General features: G+C 43.5%; 1 protein-coding gene across 2 annotated transcripts in view; it reads left to right on the forward strand.

The window, feature by feature from the left end:
* The first annotated feature begins 8413 nt into the window (after positions 1–8413).
* The window catches only part of LOC137437494 (insulin-like growth factor-binding protein 5), a 28645-nt gene continuing 15552 nt past the window's right edge, over positions 8414–21506 (forward strand). The window contains exons 1-2 of one of the 2 annotated variants that reach the window (XM_068131858.2): positions 8414–9141; positions 13203–13459. In XM_068131858.2, coding sequence (XP_067987959.1) covers positions 8769–9141; positions 13203–13459 — 630 coding nt within the window. In that variant the 5' untranslated portion in view covers positions 8414–8768. The remainder of the gene's footprint in view (positions 9142–13202; positions 13460–21506) is intronic. The other variant, XM_068131859.2, reaches the window with a different exon arrangement.

Below are 21506 nucleotides of genomic sequence, written 5' to 3' on the forward strand. Positions count from 1 at the left end.
CTATTGAAAATTGGGTCGCCATGTAAAAATCCAAGATGGCCGCCTTGCGTCTTCCACTTTGTCAACTCACATCACTTCACCGCCGGGGGACCGAGGCGTAACGCTTGTTGTCTTTGCGTTTGCTTACAAAGTGGATTTGGTAGTATTTTGCACTTTGTACGTATTCGGCCAATCCTTCAGTTGTCATTCTATGCACTTAGTTGAGCTCCATCAGGACGCGACCTCGTTCTCGTCTCAGCAGCTACATTCTCGGGATGCATTGATTTTTGTAAAATATTTTATGCATGGTGAGGAGTTTCCTTGTTTTGACAAATATTGTGTGAATATTACAAATGTGCAAAATAAATGTTTGTAATTTGATTGATGTAAACTGTAAATTATGACAACACAGCAACTCATGTAGTCATTATCCTCAGTTAAAACAAGCCCGTTCCTCTACAGCGACTTGTGGTGAGGCGAGCGTAGGGAGCTGATCCATGTTCGTGTATATATATACTAGCAGAAGTACCCGGCATTGCCGGGGAGGGGAGGGGAGGGGGAGGGGGGAGGGGAGGGGGAGGGGGAAAGGGAGGGGAGGGGAACGGGGGGAGAGCGAGCCCCTTGGTAAAGCGAGCGATTTTTTTTTTCATAGCGTCATAGCGTTCATAGCGTTTCATAGCGTCATAGCGATTTTTTTTTTCATAGCGTCATAGCGTCATAGCGTCATATCGTTCATATCGTTCATAGCGTTCATAGCGTTTCATAGCGTCATAGCGATTTTTTTTTTCATAGCGTCATAGCGTCATAGACATATCAGCAATCAGCTGTATTCAGACATATCAGCATAGACATATCAGCAACTCTGTATAGCATTCATATCGTTCATATCGTTCATAGCGTTCATAGCGTTTCATAGCGTCATAGCGATTTTTTTTTCCATAGCGTCATAGCGTCATATCGTTCATAGCGTTCATAGCTTCATAGCGTTTCATAGCGTCATAGCGTCATAGCGTTCATAGCGTTTCATAGCGTTCATAGCGTTTCATAGCGTCATATCGATTTTTTTTTTCATAGCGTCATAGCATCATAGTGTCATATCGTTCATAGCGTTCATAGCGTCATATCGTTCATAGCGTTCTTAGCGTCATCGCGTTCATAGCGTTTCATAGCGTCACAGCGATTTTTTTTTTCATAGCGTCATAGCGTCATATCGTTCATAGCGTTCATAGCTTCATAGCGTTTCATAGCGTCATAGCGTCATCGCGTTCATAGCGTTTCATAGCGTCATATCGATTTTTTTTTTCATAGCGTCATAGCATCATAGTGTCATATCGTTCATAGCGTCATAGCGTCATATCGTTCATAGCGTTCTTAGCGTCATCGCGTTCATAGCGTTTCATAGCGTCATAGCGATTTTTTTTTTCATAGCGTCATAGCGTCATAGCGTTCATAGCGTCATAGCCTTCATAGTGTCATAGCGTCATCACGTGATCGCTCTGAGCGAATCAGCGCCCACCTGCTCTGATTCCGTTACTTCCGTGCGCTGAAATGCGCTGAGGTAACTATGAATAAAAAATATGGATCGTCAAATAGTTTGAGTTTGGCCATGTTCGTCCCAGGCTCAATGGCCATGTCTATGCCAAATATCAAGCACGTAAGCCTCTCCGTTTAGGAGTCTATCGGTAACATTACACACACACACACACACACACACACACACACACACACACACACACACACACACACACACACACACACACACACACACACACACACACACACAAACTGTGTTTTATATATATAGATATACACATATGATGATGATGTCCACTCCTGCATCATCAGAAGCATTTGGCTGCCGAAGCCGTTTCTTGACTGTTGGGCACAAACCTGGTCGGGTCATCACCCCTACGCAGGACACTGTGAACTCAGGACCCTAGAATATCCCAAGCCAGCTCCCTAACCGTTAAGCAACTCCAGTCTCTATATATTGTGAGAAACCCCCCCGGTGAAACCACCTTTGTTCTCACCCAAAATGAGTGCCCCGCCCACCACTGACGTAACCTCCTTGGAGCCTCACGCGATTGGGAGGCGAGTCGGGACGTGATTGGTGGAGGGTCAGAGAGCGCGGCCGCCATCTCATGATACGGACGCAGCTCGGAGGTTCGAGGCCTCGAGGCGAGGGAACTTTCGTTACGCCTCACGACAGCGAGTTGTGCTGATCGTTTATAGTTATGGATTGTACGAGTGAGTGATTCCGGAAGAGAACGAGTGATTCCCGGAGATCGTAGATTGGAACTGTGAGTCCTATATTGCCTGCTTCGTGTTGGAGCTCCTGGCCGACCGTTCCTGGCGGCCTTGTGTGGTATTCCATCCTGGTATCCTTCGAGTCCCGGAGCTCGTCGATTGGAGCCGCGAGGATCTTACCTGCGTCTTGTTGGAGCGTCTGTGGCCGACCGTTCCTGCAGGCTTGTGCAGCCTATTCCATTTGTTACCTTTCATGGTTTTTGTGATCGAGCCAATAAAGCATCGTGCCTTACCCCTAGAAGGCCGATTAAAACACAATTGTGTTGATTACGTCTCTTTTGTCCACTCCGTGGATTACTTGAAGCCCGGACATTCACGTCCGTATTCCGTGCTGGGAACATTTACCAGGCGGGATCGCGACAAATGGGGGCCCGTCCGGGATCATTCAAGTAAGAGCCATTCGATTGAGACGGGAATTCTGCAGTGGACGACATCTTCTGGCATCTGTTCATCGCCTTCTCACCAGCGGACGCCGTCTGGGAGGAACTTTCTCGCCGTAGGACGCTGTCTGGGGCAGAGAAGTGAATAGCCTCGGATCCCTCCAAACAACCGACAAAGAATAAGCGAATAGCCTCGGATCCCTCCAAACAACCGAAAAAAAAAAAAAAACGTGAGTATTTGTACGTGGTATTTTTCTCATTGGCAATTTGATGTGCGGGTGATATTGCGTAGTTGTGTCGTATTTCCCCAACAGAGCGTTGTGTTTGAGCGTTGTGTTTGAGGTTGTGTTTTGTGCCTGGTCGTATGATAACTCGTAGCCAAGCTATGTCGACCAGGGAAGTGAGAGTTCAACCTGATCATGTTGACAGTCACGTGGGTGGCGAGGTGAGCGACGCAAGCAGCCTTGACCCGGGCACTCAACCCGAGATGTTAGGAAGCGATCCCATCATGACCAAATGCATGCGTTCGCCCTTCTGGACCGGGCTGACTCCGGTTCAACAACTTGACATGTATAACAGGGAGAATGACAGAGCAGAGACAGCAGCAGAGAGAGAGCATGCGGCAGCAGAGGGAGAGCGTGCGGCAGCAGCAGAGAGAGAGCGTGCGGCAGCAGCGAGAGAGCATGCGGCAGCAGAGAGAGAGCGTGCGGCGGCAGCAGAGAGAGAGCATGCGGCAGCAGAAGCTGAACGCGTCAGAGAGCATGAGTTGCGAATGTTGACTGAACGACTGCGGGCAGAGGGGTCTGCTGCAAGAGTCCCGGAAACTGTTCATGTTCGTTTGCCGGACTGGACGGGAGACACGAAGCCAGAAGCGTATCTGGAGATGGCGGAGAAGTTGTTGGCTGCCGGTGGCATTGATGAGAGCTTGTGGGTCGGCCATCTTGTGAGCCATCTATCTGAGAAGGCGAGGGAGGTATATGCGAGGATGGCAACCGAGGACGCAAACAAATACAGGGCATTGAAGGCCGAGATTTTGAATGCCTATGCGGTGTCCGCATGTATTTATAGGAGAAATTTTTTCAGCTGGACTCGTGAGTCCAGTCAAACCTATGAGGAACATTCGCGGGCCTTGTTGGAACAGCTGCAGAGATGGTTCAAGGGGAGCAAGGTTGAGTTACCTCAAGCGGTTGCGGAACTCCTGGTGCGTTACCGTATCGATCAACAGCTTCCGCCTGACTTAGCACTGTTTCTTGTCGACAAAGACACTGTTTCCTTGGCAGACTGCGTCAACCTTATTGATAAACATGTTTTGGCGTGCAAAATGCTGCAAGTCACGCAGTCGCTTCGTAAGACGGAGGAGTCTGCGATCAAGACCGCCCCCCGTCTGCCCGGCGGCTGGATCGAGGGGAAGGGTTCTCCGATGACCTCCACTGGGGGCGCTCGCGAGCCGCAGACCAGGGCAGGGCCCTGGTGCGATTTCTGCAAACGCGTGGGGCACGGTGAAAACCGCTGTTTCTCTAATCCCGCCAGTCCGGCCTACCGAGGCAACCCTCCTGTTAAGTCGGAGGGAGATCAGTGGAACTCATCCGCCGGGCCCTCGCACACGACGGTGGCATCGGTGACCGAGGTCACTGCCACCGGGGCTAATTCCATTCATCCACTGCATCAGGAGTATTCAGGGACAGCCTTAGTGGGTGGCCCCGATTCGATGCTGAAGTTTGAGACCAAATACCTTCGGGATACTGGGGCGACACGGTGTGTTCTCCGGGTGGGGGTAGTTCCGGCCTCTCAGATGCGTTATACCGGCGAGTATACCCTCCTTCGGGGCATTGACCGGGTTCTTGGCCGGTACCCCCTTGCCCTCCTCGAGGTCCGGAGTGACATTTTTAAGGGTCCAGTGACCTGTGTGGTAGTACCCTACTACCCTATACCCGGGGTCTCCTTGCTGATTGGCAATGATGCCATAGCCAGGGAGGAGTCATTGACTCTGACCTGTGGGGGGGTCCCTAGAGCCCAGAGTAAACAGGCGGAGAGAGTGGCGGAGTCAGACATATCTTCACTCTGGCCCGAGGAGCCTAGCGCCTCGACTCCAGTTTCCGACGGTGGCGTTGCGTCAGCTGAAGTCCACCCGAGCCTCCCGTCAAGCCAACCTCAGGTGCCGTGCTCCTCAGGGACCGCTCCCGCCATGTCGCGATTCAGCAGGAACGCTAATGCTAAGGTATATGTGGGAAACCTGGGCAATGGAGCAGCGAGAGCCGAGCTAGGGAGGGTCTTCGGGCATTACGGACCACTCCGCAACGTATGGGTTGCTCGGAACCCACCTGGATTCGCAGTTGTTGAGTTTGAAGATCCACGAGATGCTGAAGATTCGGTCAGAGCCCTTGATGGAAGGTTAATTTGCGGATCGCGGGTGTGCGTCGAGATGTCGAATGGCATGTCGCGGCGGCCTCGTTTCAGACGCCCTTTGGTCCGCAGGCCGTTCGACCCGAAAGATCGATGTTACCAGTGCGGTGAAAGGGGTCATTACGCATATGACTGTCGTTCTCGACACAGGAGGAGAACCCGCCGCTCTAGGTCTCGGTCCGTTTCCCTCCTGTAAATGTTTCCCCACCTTGAGTTTGGCTCCCTTGTTTCTCTATTGTGCTTTGGGTGAAGTGTAACTCTTGTGGGGTAGATGTTAATGGGGTGTATGGTGTTTAATATTGTGTGTGAAAAAAAAACAAAACTGGTTCATTGTTTACCCTGTTAACGCCTGTTAATTGCCTGTTGCGTTAATAAGTGCGTTATTGTTGCGTTATTGTGTTGCGCCATTGCGTTGCGTTGTATTGTTGCGTTGTTTCGTTATTGTTGTTAACAAGTGTTAGTAATTGTTAATTGCGTTAATTGCCTGTTAGCAATTCCCGCCATCATCTTGCCATGTGATTTGCACCTACTACAAATACTGGTTTTAAAAACGCCGTCTATTCGACGGGGTTTTTACTTAGGGGGGGAGGACTGTGAGAAACCCCCCCGGTGAAACCACCTTTGTTCTCACCCAAAATGAGTGCCCCGCCCACCACTGACGTAACCTCCTTGGAGCCTCACGCGATTGGGAGGCGAGTCGGGACGTGATTGGTGGAGGGTCAGAGAGCGCGGCCGCCATCTCATGATACGGACGCAGCTCGGAGGTTCGAGGCCTCGAGGCGAGGGAACTTTCGTTACGCCTCACGACAGCGAGTTGTGCTGATCGTTTATAGTTATGGATTGTACGAGTGAGTGATTCCGGAAGAGAACGAGTGATTCCCGGAGATCGTAGATTGGAACTGTGAGTCCTATATTGCCTGCTTCGTGTTGGAGCTCCTGGCCGACCGTTCCTGGCGGCCTTGTGTGGTATTCCATCCTGGTATCCTTCGAGTCCCGGAGCTCGTCGATTGGAGCCGCGAGGATCTTACCTGCGTCTTGTTGGAGCGTCTGTGGCCGACCGTTCCTGCAGGCTTGTGCAGCCTATTCCATTTGTTACCTTTCATGGTTTTTGTGATCGAGCCAATAAAGCATCGTGCCTTACCCCTAGAAGGCCGATTAAAACACAATTGTGTTGATTACGTCTCTTTTGTCCACTCCGTGGATTACTTGAAGCCCGGACATTCACGTCCGTATTCCGTGCTGGGAACATTTACCAGGCGGGATCGCGACAATATATGTATGTATGTGTGTATTGTTGCGGATTCCTCACTTCCGCCTTTGTTGTTATTGTATACTTGTAGGATTTCTTTCGTTTCAGGTAATATTGTTGTTAAGATTTTTGCGTGAAATTGAGATGACTTTAGTGAAAGGTAAAAAAGAAATGTTTGTGAAGGAAAAAGGAAAACGCAGGAAAGAAACGGGAAGAGAGAGGAGATCGAAAGGGAGAGGAGGAGACAGGCGTGAGTCGCATCGAGGCTGCGAGCGGACTTTTTTGATATTGGTCATGAATGAGTTGAGGCTTCCCGTGAAAGGGATTGCCCGTGACATCGTCCTATATTGCGATTGCAATTAAACCTGCGTCTCAGGTTTTATTACCAAGTGTGAGTTATTGTTAGTGGGAAAGCAAGAGCCTCCATTGCAGGCCGATCTGCCATTTTGTCCATCCACTTGGCCATCCGTTTGGCCGATCAAAGAGGCCATCCGCTTGGCGCATCATGTTTGGTCGTTGGGATTCCCATATCGACATCATCGTGTTGATCGCCGTTGGTTTCCATATCGGCTTAATTTCCATATCGACCTCTCACCTCGTAACTCCTCGTCCACCACCGTGCCAATACCTGCCTGTTCTCAACGTTCTGCACTACTTCAACCTTCACCGCACGTGGGGATTTGTGCACGGGCTTTGGGATTGTTACATTCCATTCACGTTTGGCATATAGTGAGTGTATTGCTTTGAGAGCATTGGGGAATGATGGTACCATCATATGTATTGTTCATTTGATGCAAGTGATATTTTCACTGTACTTTCTTTCATAGTGTTATTGTTGTGTATGTGAGAGTTCTTAATACAATTACTCATTTTGTTCTACACATTTGCATTGGTTCGGTTTTACCATGGTTTATTAGAACACTCAAAATAACAAACCTTTCTGCCGCATTCCCTCTGAGGGGCACTGTAGCCGGAGTTTGGGGACGTAACACGTAACAGTATATATTATATATATATATATATATATATATATATATATATATATATATATATATATATATATATATACATACATATACATATATATATATATATATATATATATATATATATATATATACATACATATACACATATATATATACACATATACACACACACACACACACACACTCTGTATACAGCCATCCTTGGCCGCTGCTTAAAGCAATTTAAAAGCTAGGCGAGTACGATTCCAGGGGACAGCGATCGACAGAGACTAAGCGTTTGAACGTCACTGAGCACGAAATAGGGCAAAGTAGCCATTCAATTTGCAAGGAGGATACACAGGCAGCCCCACCATAGACTAAAACCACAATGAGTACCACAAAAGCACGTAAAAGATTGGGCCTCGTGCCAAAGCCCTCACAAACCACAGCAGAAGGAGGACGTGTGATCCGTGGCGGGGCGAGGGACCCTCACCGTCACAGGAGCACAGCGCTCTCTACTGCCCGGATTCCGTCTCGGTGCAGCACCCCTCCCTCCCCCCTAACACTCCGAAATGTTCGGAAATCTCATAATGTTGGGATCGAAACGATCTTATTTCGACACCTTTCCCAGCACGGATTTGAGGGTATTCTCCCTTGCACTTGTCAGCACCGAGTTCGTGCGTAAAAGTGTGACGTACCGACAACGGCACGTTCATCAGCGGTGCACTCCCTCGTGACCTGAGGGCCACAACGGGTTGTTTGTTGTCCGTGAGCACAAAGAGGCGCGAAAAGCTTGTACCCGAGGCGCGGGACGGTCCCAAAAGACCGTGCGTAAAAACATCGTGACCTGGCGCAGAGAATGCGTAAAAATGGTCGCGGCTACTCGAGCGTCCTCACGTTTCCCTTTGTGCGCTTTCTGTTCACGCGGACGTGAAAGGGAGCATCGCGACGAGAGGCACAAAGCGTAGTTTTTTTCCCCCTTTTTAAAAAAACCTCCCACAGGGAGAGCCTGTGCTCGCGTCACGGCCTCGGTGGGGGTGGGGAGGACGAGAAGCGGGCCGGCCGGGGGAGCCGCGAACAATCCGCCCCCGCCATGACTGTCCTCCGCGGGACGTATGCAGCTTCCCGGGCTGCGCAATATAAGCATCGTGCCCGGGTGCCGCGGGTGCAGAGGCTTTTAAACATTCTAATCATTAAAGAAAAACACCGAGGAACGAAAATCCCGTTTAAAGGGTTGGCGCGTCGATTCAAGCGCAGCAAAGATCGGTCGCTCGGACGACGGAGAGAGAGAGAGAGTGAGGGCAAGAAAAAAAAAGAAAAGAAACGCGCCTTTCACCGAGCGTCGCCCCTTGGCGACTTTGAGCGGCGGGTTTGTACGGACGCCAGTGGGGACGGCGTGCAGGGGGCGAGGGCGGCCCCGGGGAACGCTTTCAATCTTCCTCTTCCTCGTCCGCACAAGCGCTGCCCCGGCGAGCGAGCTCGATGCTGCGCCAGCGGAGCTTGTTCTTCGTGCTGTGCGCTGCAGCGACGTGGCGATCGTCCGCACTCGCTCAACCTCTGGGCTCCGTGTTCCGGTGCGCGCCCTGCGATGCCGACGCGCTCGCCCGCTGTCCCGAGACGCCCGAACGGGCTCCGGGTTGTCCGCTCCTCGTCCGAGAGCCTGGCTGCGGCTGTTGTCTGGTGTGCGCTCTTGGAGACGGCGATCCGTGCGGCGCGTACACCGAGAGCTGCGGCCCGGGCCTCAAATGCACACCGCGCCTGGGTGAGCCAAGGCCGCTGCGCGCTCTTCTTGCAGCTCGGGGCGTTTGCAGAAGTACCAGGACGTACCGTCTGTACATCGACACATTCCAGCAGAGTGCGTATATAATGGTGTCACTGAGTCCGACACTGTGTGTGTGTGTAGGGGGTGGTGGGGAGGGGTGGCGGTACGTGTGCGTGTACGGAGGGTGGCTATGTGTGTGTGGGGATGGGGGGGAGTGTGTGTGGGGTGGGGGGGTGGTGTGGGGTGGGGGGGATGTGTGTGTGTGTGTGTGTTTGCGTGGGGGGTGGAAGGGAGAACGTGTGTGTGTGGGGGTGGGGGGAGTAGCATGTGTGTGCGTTTGGGAGTTATGTATGTGCATGTGTGTGTTCGGGAGGGGGGGAAATATGGTGTGTTTGTGGGTCTCTTTAGGGAGGGGGAGTATGCTGTTTTCGCGTTTGGGGGAGGTATGTGTGTCTTGGAGTGGGGGGGGGGGGGGGGGGTGTTAAAAATGGTGTGTGTGTGTGTGTGTGTGTGTGTGTGTGTGTGTGTGTGTGTGTGTGTGTGTGTGTGTTGGAATTTGAAATCTTTGGTTTGTTTCCATTAAAAAAAAATTCTTCATCCTACTTTTTTCTCTCGTGCCTGCTTGGATCATGAAGTGTTAATTTCCTGGAAAGCACAATATAAAATACTACGTCACTAACAACGAACCATCCTTCGCTCATGAACCATCACTCATGAACCATCTCATGAACCATCACTCATGAACCATCACTCATGAACCATCTCATGCACCATCTCTCATGAACCATCTCATGCACCTTCTCTCATGAACCATCTCTAATGCACCATCTCTAATTAACCATCTCTGATGAACCATCTTTCATGCACCATCTCTCATTAACCATTTCTCATTAACCATCTCTCATTGACCATTCTCATGCACTATCTCATATGAACCATCTCTCTTGAATCATCTCTTATGAACCATCTCATGAATCATCTCACGAACCATCCCGCATGAACCATCTCACGCACCATCTCTCATTAACCATCTCTCATGCACCATCTCTCATTAACCATCTCTCATGGACCATCTCATGCACCATCTCTCATTAACTATCTCTCATTAACCATCTCTCATTGACCATTCACATGGACCATCTCATGCACTATCTCTTATGAACCATCTCTCTTGAATCATCTCTTATGAACCATCTCATGAATCATCTCATGAACCATCTCACGCACCATCTCTCATTAACCATCTCTCATGCACAATCTCTCATTAACCATCTCTCATGGACCATCTCATGCACCATCTCTCATTAACCATCTCTCATTAACCATCTCTCATGGACCATCTCATGAACCATCTCTTATGAACCATCTCTTATGAACCATATCTCATGAACCATATCTCATGAACCATCTCATGAACATCTCTCATGAACCATCTCTTGAACCATCTCATGAACCATCTCTAATGAACCATCTCTCATGAACCATCTCTCATGAACCATCACTCATGAACCATCTCACGAACCATCTCTCATGAACCATCATTCATGAATCATCTCTCATGCACCATCTCTCATGCACCATCACTCATGAACCATCTATCCTGTACCATCTCTTATGAACCAGCTCTCATTAACCATTTCTCAGGAACCATCTCTCATGGACCATCTCTCACGAAACATCTCTCATGGACCATTTCATGAACCATCTGGTATGAACCATATCTCATGAACCATTGCAGGAATCATATCTTATAAACCATCTCATATGAACCATATCTCATGAACCATTGCAGGAAGCATATCTTATGAACCATCTCATATGAACCATCTCTTATGAACCATCGCATGAATCATATCTCATGAACCATCTCACGAACCATCTCTCATGAACCATATCTCATGAACCATCTCTCATGAACCGTCTCTCATGGACCATCTCTCATGAGCCGTCTCTCACGAACCATCTTTCATGAACCGTCTCTCATGGACCATCTCTCATGAACCATCTCTCATGAGCCATCTCTCATGAACCATCTCTCATGAACCATCTCACGAACCATCTCTCATGAACCATCTCACGAACCATCTCTCATGTATCATCTCTCATGAACCATCTCTCATGAACCATCTCACGAACCGTCTCTCATGGACCATCTCTCATGAACCATCTCTCATGAACCATCTCTCATGAACCATCTCACGAACCATCTCTCATGAACCATCTCACGAACCATCTCACGAACCATCTCTCATGAATCATCTCTCATGAACCATCTCTCATGAACCATCTCACGAACCATCTCTCATGAACCATCTCACTAACCATCTCACGAACCATCTCTCATGAACCATCTCATGAACCATCTCTCATGAACCATCTCACGAACCATCTCTCATGAATCATCTCTCATGAACCATATCTCATGAACCATCTCATGAACCATCTCTCATGAACCATCTCATGAACCATCTCTCATGAACCATATCTCAAGAACCATATTTGATTAACCATATTTCATGAACCATTGCAGGAAGCATATCTTATGAACCATCTCATATGAACCATCTCATATGAACCATCTCATATGAACCATCTCATATGAACCATCTCTCACGACCCATCTCTCATGAACCATATTTCATGAACCATATTTCATGAACCATCTCTCATGAACCATCTCACGAACCATCTCTCATGAACCATCTCACGAACCATCTCTCATGAATCATCTCTCATGAACCATCTCTCATGAACCATCTAACGAACCATCTCTCATGAACCATCTCACTAACCATCTCACGAACCATCTCTCATGAACCATCTCACGAACCATCTCTCATGAATCATCTCTCATGAACCATATCTCATGAACCATCTCACGAACCATCTCTCATGAACCGTCTCACGAACCATCTCTCATGAACCATATCTCATGAACCATCTCTCATGAACCATATCTCAAGAACCATCTCACGAACCATCTCTCATGAACCATCTCACGAACCATCTCACGAACCATCTCATGAACCATATCTCATGAACCATCTCACGAACCATCTCTCATGAACCATCTCACGAACCATCTCTCATGAACCATCTCACGAACCATATTTGATGAACCATATTTCATGAACCATTGCAGGAAGCATATCTTATGAACCATCTCATATGAACCATCTCATATGAACCATCTCTCACGAACCATCTCTCATGAAACATATTTCATGAACCATCTCTCATGAACCATCTCACGAACCGTCTCTCATGAATCATCCCTCATGAACCATCTCTCATGAACCATCTCACGAACCGTCTCTCATGAATCATCTCTCACGAACCATCTCTCATGAACCATCTCACGAACCATCTCTCATGAACCATCTCACTAACCATCTCTCATGAACCATCTCTCATGAACCATCTCTCATGAACCATATCTCATGAATCATCTCACGAACCATCTCTCATGAACCATCTCACGAACCATCTCTGATGAACCATATCTCAAGAACCATCTCACAAACCATCTCTCATGAACCATCTCACGAACCATCTCTCATGAACCATATCTCAAGAACCATCTCACGAACCATCTCTCATGAACCATATCTCATGAACCATCTCACGAACCATATTTCATGAACCATTGCAGGAAGCATATCTTATGAACCATCTCATATGAACCATCTCATATGAACCATCTCATATGAACCATCTCTCACGAACCATCTCTCATGAACCATATTTCATGAACCATCTCTCATGAACCATCTCACGAACCGTCTCTCATTTACCTTTTTTAAAACCAATACATTCTTTATGGAGGGAAAGTTATAAATGTGACTGTGTGCAGGAAATTCAGAGATGATGAATTCATAAGATTGTGCTTTTTGAAAACGACATTTAATTAGCATGTCCCAAGTGAAGTGAAGGAACATGCTTGCGAGTCCATGACTAAGATATGCCCGTATGTGTGTGCGTTGAGCATTTTAAACACATTGCCCGTTTGCGGGCTCTGCTCCAGGTAAATTGCGTGTCCACCTCACGAGTAGTACTGGACAAACATCGCACGTGGCTGCGAAACCGCCGATGCACACCTAACTGCAGGCATCGTCGACAGAGCCTTCAATCGCACCTCCTTTCGTGTCTTTCAGGCTCGGACGTCGAGACGCGAGGAGGCGTCCTGGGCCGCGCCGACGCCGTGTCCCCCTCGACGCGGTCCTCCGGGGCGGACTGCCGACTAGACCGGCCGACCTGGGCCGCCCAGGATTCGGACAAGGAGCAGACACGTCGTGCAAAGATGCGCAAACGTGTCCAGCACGCGTCCTCGGACAAGTCCTCGTCGGACAGAGACTCGGACAACTCGGCGTCCCAGCCCGGGCCTGAACCGAAGACGTCAGACAACGACTATGTAAGCCGGGGAGGTCCGAACGCGGTTAACCGAACAACCTCACAGGTTACAAAATGAATCATTACATTCAGTGAGTTGTTAAGGTTGTTCAGTGGGACATTTCACATATTGCATCATCGTCATCATCATCGAGACCGGCGAAGGACACAGGGAGGGAGTGTGACTTGGGGGTTCCATGATGGCCTTTAGAAAAAAAAAAGGAGACGGTCAAAAAGGTCGTCACAGAATGTAGAGGTATTTACAAAATTCAGTAATTGCTCTGATTCTTAAAAAAATAAAAAAATAAACGGTTTAAGATAGTTAAGATTATATGTACCGGTAACTAAAGGCATATTCATGGCACGAATTAGGAATTATGATGAAGCTGTGAAAAACAGATCTATTTAGACACTCTGCTCTTTTTCATCCAGGTAATTTAGGTTACCTGTTTAGTGTTACCATTGTGGTGTTGGGATCCCAGGTTCAAATCGCATTCAACAAGCATGCTTCATATCATACAACATGATAAATTACCAAACACTGGTTCAGCATGGATGTAAGTTAGAGGGGAAAGGAGGGAAAAGGTGTGGGTTGGATTGTGGTTGACTTTGCTATTCAAACTATATTTATTATTTCAGCCTCAACTTAGCAGCAAAGTGTCATTGAGAAACCCCTGTCGGCATTCTGTTGGCTTATGGTTCCATTCCTAGACTTCTGGAGGTTAACGAGACACCAAAGGTGATATCAAAAGTCATTGTACATCTCATAAAAGCAATTGCGATGATATCGAATCGAGCGTGGTATTTTCAAATGATTGGCCGTTTAATTAACCGGTGGTGGTAGTTAACCCAGGTCATCAGGGTAGAAAGGACCGGACCCGTGAGATGTCAAACGCAGCGACTTGGAGTTGCGGAGTTTAATGTCCAGTTTGCGAATGCCAGAAAATGTGCAACACGCGAGGGTTACCCAATGCAATGCACCAACCAAAATTCCATGCCCGTTTCACGGTGAAGGCTGGCTCGATGATGGGGCACACAGTATGGCAGTGTTTGCTTCATACCTTCACTTACCATCAGCGCCTCGTTATACCCTTTCCTTACTTATCATGTGCAAGCTAAGACGGCGATATTTGCATCAAATAGACAACTTTGCTATATAAAGTATGACATTGTGGAAGAGTGCAGGCATTACTAGAAGAAGCAGAATAATCGAGCAGTGACTTTTTTAAATGCTGCTTTCCGATTTGAAAACGCTTTAACATTTTGATGGAAGACAAATTCAATCAAAGAGACAAAGATAGGAAAAGGACAAACTTTTTACATCGAGTTCCAAACAGGAGACGTTGAATATAAGTATTAACCTGATGGAGTTACAGATATTAAAATTAAGCATGTGTTCCATATAGTTGCAGATATTAACACTGACCATAACATGTTATACAGTTGCAGATATTAACACTGACCATAGCATTTAACACTGACCATAACATGTTATACAGTTGCAGATATTAACACTGACCATAACATGTTATACAGTTGCAGATGTTAACAGCAATCATAAAATGTTACAGTTGCAGATATTTAACACAAACCATAACATGTTATACAGTTGCAGATATTAACACTGACCATAACATGTTATACAGTTGCAGATGTTAACAGCAATCATAAAATGTTACAGTTGCAGATATGAACACTGACCATAACATGTTATACAGTTGCAGATATTAACACTGACCATAACATGTTATGCAGTTGCAGATATTAACACCGACCATAACATGTTATACAGTTGCAGATATTAACACTGACCATAACATGTTATACAGTTCCAGATGTTAACAGCAATCATAAAACGTTACAGTTGCAGATATTAACACTGACCATAACATGGTATACAGTTGCAGATATTAACACTGACCATAACATTTAACACTGACCATAACATGTTATACAGTTGCAGATATTAACACTGACCATAACATGTTATACAGTTGCAGATATTAACACTGACCATAACATGGTATACAGTTGCAGGTATTAAAACTGACCGTAACATGTTATGCAGTTGCAGATATTAACACTGACCATAACATGTTATACAGTTGCAGATATTTAACACAAACCATAACATGTTATACAGTTGCAGATGTTAACATCAATCATAAAATGTTACATTTGCAGATATTTAACACAAACCATAACATGTTATACAGTTGCAGATGTTAACAGCAATCATAAAATGTTACAGTTGCAGATATTTAACACAAACCTTAAGATGTTATACAGTTGCAGATGTTAACAGCAATCATAAAATGTTGCAGTTGCAGATCTTTAACACAAACCATAACATGTTATACAGTTGCAGATGTTAACAGCAATCATAAAATGTTACAGTTGCAGATATTTAACACAAACCATAACATGTTATACAGTTGCAGATGTTAACAGCAATCATAAAATGTTACAGTTGCAGATATTTAACACAAACCATAACATGTTATACAGTTGCAGATATTAACACTGACCATAACATGTTATACAGTTGCAGATGTTAACAGCAATCATAAAATGTTACAGCTGCAGATATGAACACTGACCATAACATGGTATACAGTTGCAGATATTAACACTGACCATACCATTTAACACTGACCATAATATGTTATACAGTTGCAGATATTAACACTGACCATAACATGTTATACAGTTGCAGATATTAACACTGACAATAACATGTTATACAGTTGCAGATATTAACACTGACCATAACATGTTATACAGTTGCAGATATTAACACTGACCATAACATGTTATACAGTTCCAGATGTTAACAGCAATCATAAAATGTTACAGTTGCAGATATTAACACTGACCATAACATGGTATACAGTTGTAGATATTAACACTGACCATAACATTTAACACTGACCATAACATGTTATACAGTTGCAGATATTAACACTGACCATAACATGTTATACAGTTGCAGATATTAACACTGACAATAACATGTTATACAGTTGCAGATATTAACACTGACCATAGCATGTTATGCAGTTGCAGATATTAACACTGACCATAACATGTTATACAGTTGCAGATATTAACACTGACCATAACATGTTATACAGTTCCAGATGTTAACAGCAATCATAAAATGTTACAGTTGCAGATATTAACACTGACCATAACATGGTATACAGTTGTAGATATTAACACTGACCATAACATTTAACACTGACCATAACATGTTATACAGTTGCAGATATTAACACTGACCATAACATGTTATACAGTTGCAGATATTAACACTGACAATAACATGTTATACAGTTGCAGATATTAACACTGACCACAACATGTTATGCAGTTGCAGATGTTAACATCGATCATAAAATGTTACAGTTGCAGATATTTAACACAAACCACAACATGTTATATAGTTGCAGATATTAACACTGACCATAGCATGTTATACAGATGCAGATACTAACACTGACCAGAACATGTTGTACAGTTGCAGATATTAACATCAATCATAAAATGTTACAGTTGCAGATATTTAACACAAACCATAACATGTTATGCAGTTGCAGATGTTAACAGCAATCATAAAATGTTACAGTTGCAGATATTTAACACAAACCATAACATGTTATACAGTTGCAGATGTTAACAGCAATCATAAAATGTAACAGTTGCAGATATTTAACACAAACCATAACATGTTATACAGTTGCAGATGTTAACATCAATCATAAAATGTTACAGTTGCAGATATTTAACACAAACCATAACATGTTATACAGTTGCAGATGTTAACATCAATCATAAAATGTTACAGTTGCAGATATTTAACACAAAGCATAACATGTTATGCAGTTGCAGATGTTAACAGCAATCATAAAATGTTACAGTTGCAGATATTTAACACAAACCATAACATGTTATACAGTTGCAAATGTTAACATCAATCATAAAATGTTACAGTTGCAGATATTAACACTGACCATAACATGTTATACAGTTGCAGATATTAACACTGACCATAACATGTTATGCAGTTGCAGATATTAACACAAACCATAACATGTTATACAGTTGCAGATATTAACACTGACCATAACATGTTATGCAGTTGCAGATGTTAACAGCAATCATAACATGTTATACAGTTGGTTATTAACACTGACCATAACATGTTATACAGTTGTTGAAGGTAATTATATTTAACAGTTTACAGTAACACGTTTGCACATAGATGACATTTTTACGCCTGTGTTTTTCTGGCCTATATTTGCTTTGCAAAACCAAAACAACAACCCTAACCCCAATCATATCACTATCTGGGGAGATGGACCGTTTCCCATATACTACTACTACTACTTATTTATACATAGTGTTGATCAGACAATCACAAACAAAACACCAAAAAAGAAACCAGAGCGACAATGAGCAAAGTTACTTTGTCAGATTTGCCCAAACAGCTCTGGCAGCTGCGGCGGATTTCAGTTTGTCCGTGTGCGGCCCAGTGTCGCTGCAGACAAAACTAATCAACGTCAGGTTCGGCCGACCAACTCTCCTTTCTGATGGCTTCCAAGGTCGGACGCTATTTGCTGATTCTTCTTCGTGCCGGAGGACATGAGCCACCAATCTCAAACGCCTCTTCCTCACAACATCAGAAGTTTCCCATATAGTCTAAATATACATCGGATAACTATCTGAATGTGTGTTAACACAAATGTACTCATCAGTTAATCTGTCTGTATAACACTCTCCAATGTGCTGTTCAAAAATCCACACCTCCATAAGATTAAGGATCCAGATTAAAACAATCCAATCCCCAGATGTTTGGAGGCAAAATACGTTTTCACTTGTAACACTCACACCGTCATACTTAAAACCAAACATGGGGGCAATACCCCTGGTGCTCACCTGGTAGAATAAACAGTATACTGCACTGACTAAAGGTATTTTAAACCAATTTCAATGGTTGCTAAAAGACAGGGCAGCATGTAGAATCATACTAACATAATCATAACACTTTAAACAAACAAACAAAAAATACCTATTTTGGCCCTCCCCTCACCCCCCCTCCACCCCGTATACCTCCTCAGACCCCCATTTTTGTAATGCCTTGAACAAACATTGGTACATCCGTAGACTCCCAAAGGGGCAGATTTTTTTTTTATGCCGTGAACAAACTTTGCACAGCACGGGTAGTGAAGGTTGTGGTAACGTTGTGTGTGTAGTTTCAGAGAAGAAAGCAAATATATACCTATTTCGGGGGGTCAAACCTGGATCAACTTTGATCCCGGTGAACAACCTTAGACCCCTACATTTTAATGCCATAAACAAACTTTAGTCACAACGCAACAAATATCATTTGTGCCAAGTTTGGTCACAATCCCTTCAGCGGTTTCGGAGAAGAGGTTGCAAGTGTTTACGGACAGATGGACTGACTGACGACGCGCCATCGCATAAGCTCCCCTGAACTTTGTTGCAGGAGAGCTAAAAATCATGTCAAACAGATAGACCGAGCACAATGTAACCTACAAAGGTGTTATGCACATTAATTTGATTGTAACCGATAAACATATTTTGCACGCCCATTACATTTCAACCAAAAACATGTTATATGCACAAATGAAATTGTAACTTATAAAACGTGTTATACACACCTATTAAATTGTAACCTATAAACGTAAACACATTAATTACATTGTAAATTATAAACATGTTTTACACACAGATTACATTATTAATTTAAACAAGTTATACCCAGATTACATTATAACTTTAAACATGTTATATACAGATTACATTATAACTTTAAACATGTTATATACAGATTACATTATAACTTTAAACATATTATACACACAGATTTCATTATAACTTTAAACATGTTATACACACAGATTATATTGTAAATTATAAACATGTTATACATATACATTACATTATAACTTTAAACATGTTATACACACAGATTACATTGTAAACAAGAAAGAGCAATCAGAGATTGCAGACCCTCGCCAGGATGTGTTTTCAGTGGTTTTTAAGGCGTTTGTGTTAAAACAAATATGGCGGCCGAACCACGTGAGCGTCATCATTATATTCATCATTATATTTTTTCAAAACTAATTTATTCCTAGATTATGCTCAATAAATTTCATCTTGATCGGATGAAGTTTTGTACTTGTCGAATTATGACGTCGTAATGGATGCACCTATGACATCATCATTAACATATTTTATTCCCCATGGAGAGTTCTTTACAATGAGCCATGTCTCAATTTTTTCTATTCAGCGCTTTCAGAGATATAGAGGTGCAAATTTTTTCGGTTTTTCCAAGATGGCGGCCGAACCATTTTTTTTCTCCACCAGTTTATGCCGACATGGCGCTCAAGAAATTTCATCTTGATAGGATGAAGTTTTGTCCTTGTCGAATTATGACGTCATTATGGAGGCACCTATGACATCATCATTAACTAATTTTATTCCCCATGGAGAGTTCTTTACAATGAGCCATGTTTCAATGTTTTCTATTTAGCATTTTCTGAGATAGAGGTGCAAAGTTTTTCCATTTTTCCAAGATGGCGGCCGAACCACGTGACCTATGACGTCAATATTATCATTTAAAAATTCTACAGGTGGAGTTGCACCTATGGTGAAAATTTCCTGTCAATCGAACCAACGGTTGCAGAGAAGAAGAATTTATTCATATTTTATTCTGTGCGGACATATTTATCTGTGCGGACTGTGCGGACATAGAAAATCATATTTATTCTGTGCGGACAAACAAACAGACAAACAAACAAACTAACGGACTCAAATGCAATGCCCTCTCCACTGGCGAGGGTAATTATAAACATGTTATACACACAGAATACATCATAACTTTAAGCATGTTATACACAATTACATTATAAACTTTCAACATGTTATACACACTGATTACATTTTAACTTTAAACATGTGATACACACAGATTACATTATAACTTTAAGCATGTCATACGCAATTACATTATAACTTCAAACATGTTATACACACATATTACATGATAACTTTAAACATGTTAGACATACAGATTACATTGTAACTTAAGCATGTTATACACCATTACATTATCACTTTAAGCATGTTATACATACAGATTACATTTTAACTTTAAGCATGTTATACACAATTACATTATAACTTTAAACCTGTTATACACACAGATTACATTATAACATTAAACATGTTATACACACAGATTAGATTATAACTTTTCAAATGTTATAAACACAGATTAAATGGTAACTTGAAGCATGTTGTACACACAGATTACATTTTAACTTTAAACATGTCATACACACCGATTACATTATAACTTTAAGCATGTTATACACAATTACATTTTAACTTTAAACATATTATACACACAAATTACATAATATCTTTAAACATGTTATACACACAGATTACATTATAACTTAAGCATGTTATACACAATTACATTATAACTTTGAAAATGTTATACACACATATTACATTATAATTTAAACATGTTATACACACAGATGACATTATAACTTTAAACATGTGATACACAGATTACATTATAAATTCAATCATGTTATACACACAGATTACATTTTAACTTTGAACATGTTATACACACAGATTACATTTTAACTTTGAACATGTTATACACACAGATTACATTTTAACTTTGAACATGTTATACACACAGATTACATTTTAACTTTAAACATGTGATACACAGATTACATTATAACTTTAAACATGTGATACACAGATTACATTATAACTTCAAACATGCTATACACACAGATTACCTTTTAACTTTTAACATGTTGGACACTGATTACATTTTAACTTTAAACATGTATTACACACACAGATTACATAAGAACTTTTAACATGTTATACACACAGAATACATCATAACTTTAAACATGCCATACACACAGATTAGATGATAACTTTTCAAATGTTATAAACACAGATAAAATAGTAACTTGAAGCATGTTATACACACAGATTACATTTTA

Source organism: Myxine glutinosa, chromosome 12 (genome assembly GCF_964187855.1).
Source record: "Myxine glutinosa chromosome 12, kmMyxGlut1.1, whole genome shotgun sequence".
Classification (NCBI taxonomy): domain Eukaryota; kingdom Metazoa; phylum Chordata; class Myxini; order Myxiniformes; family Myxinidae; genus Myxine; species Myxine glutinosa.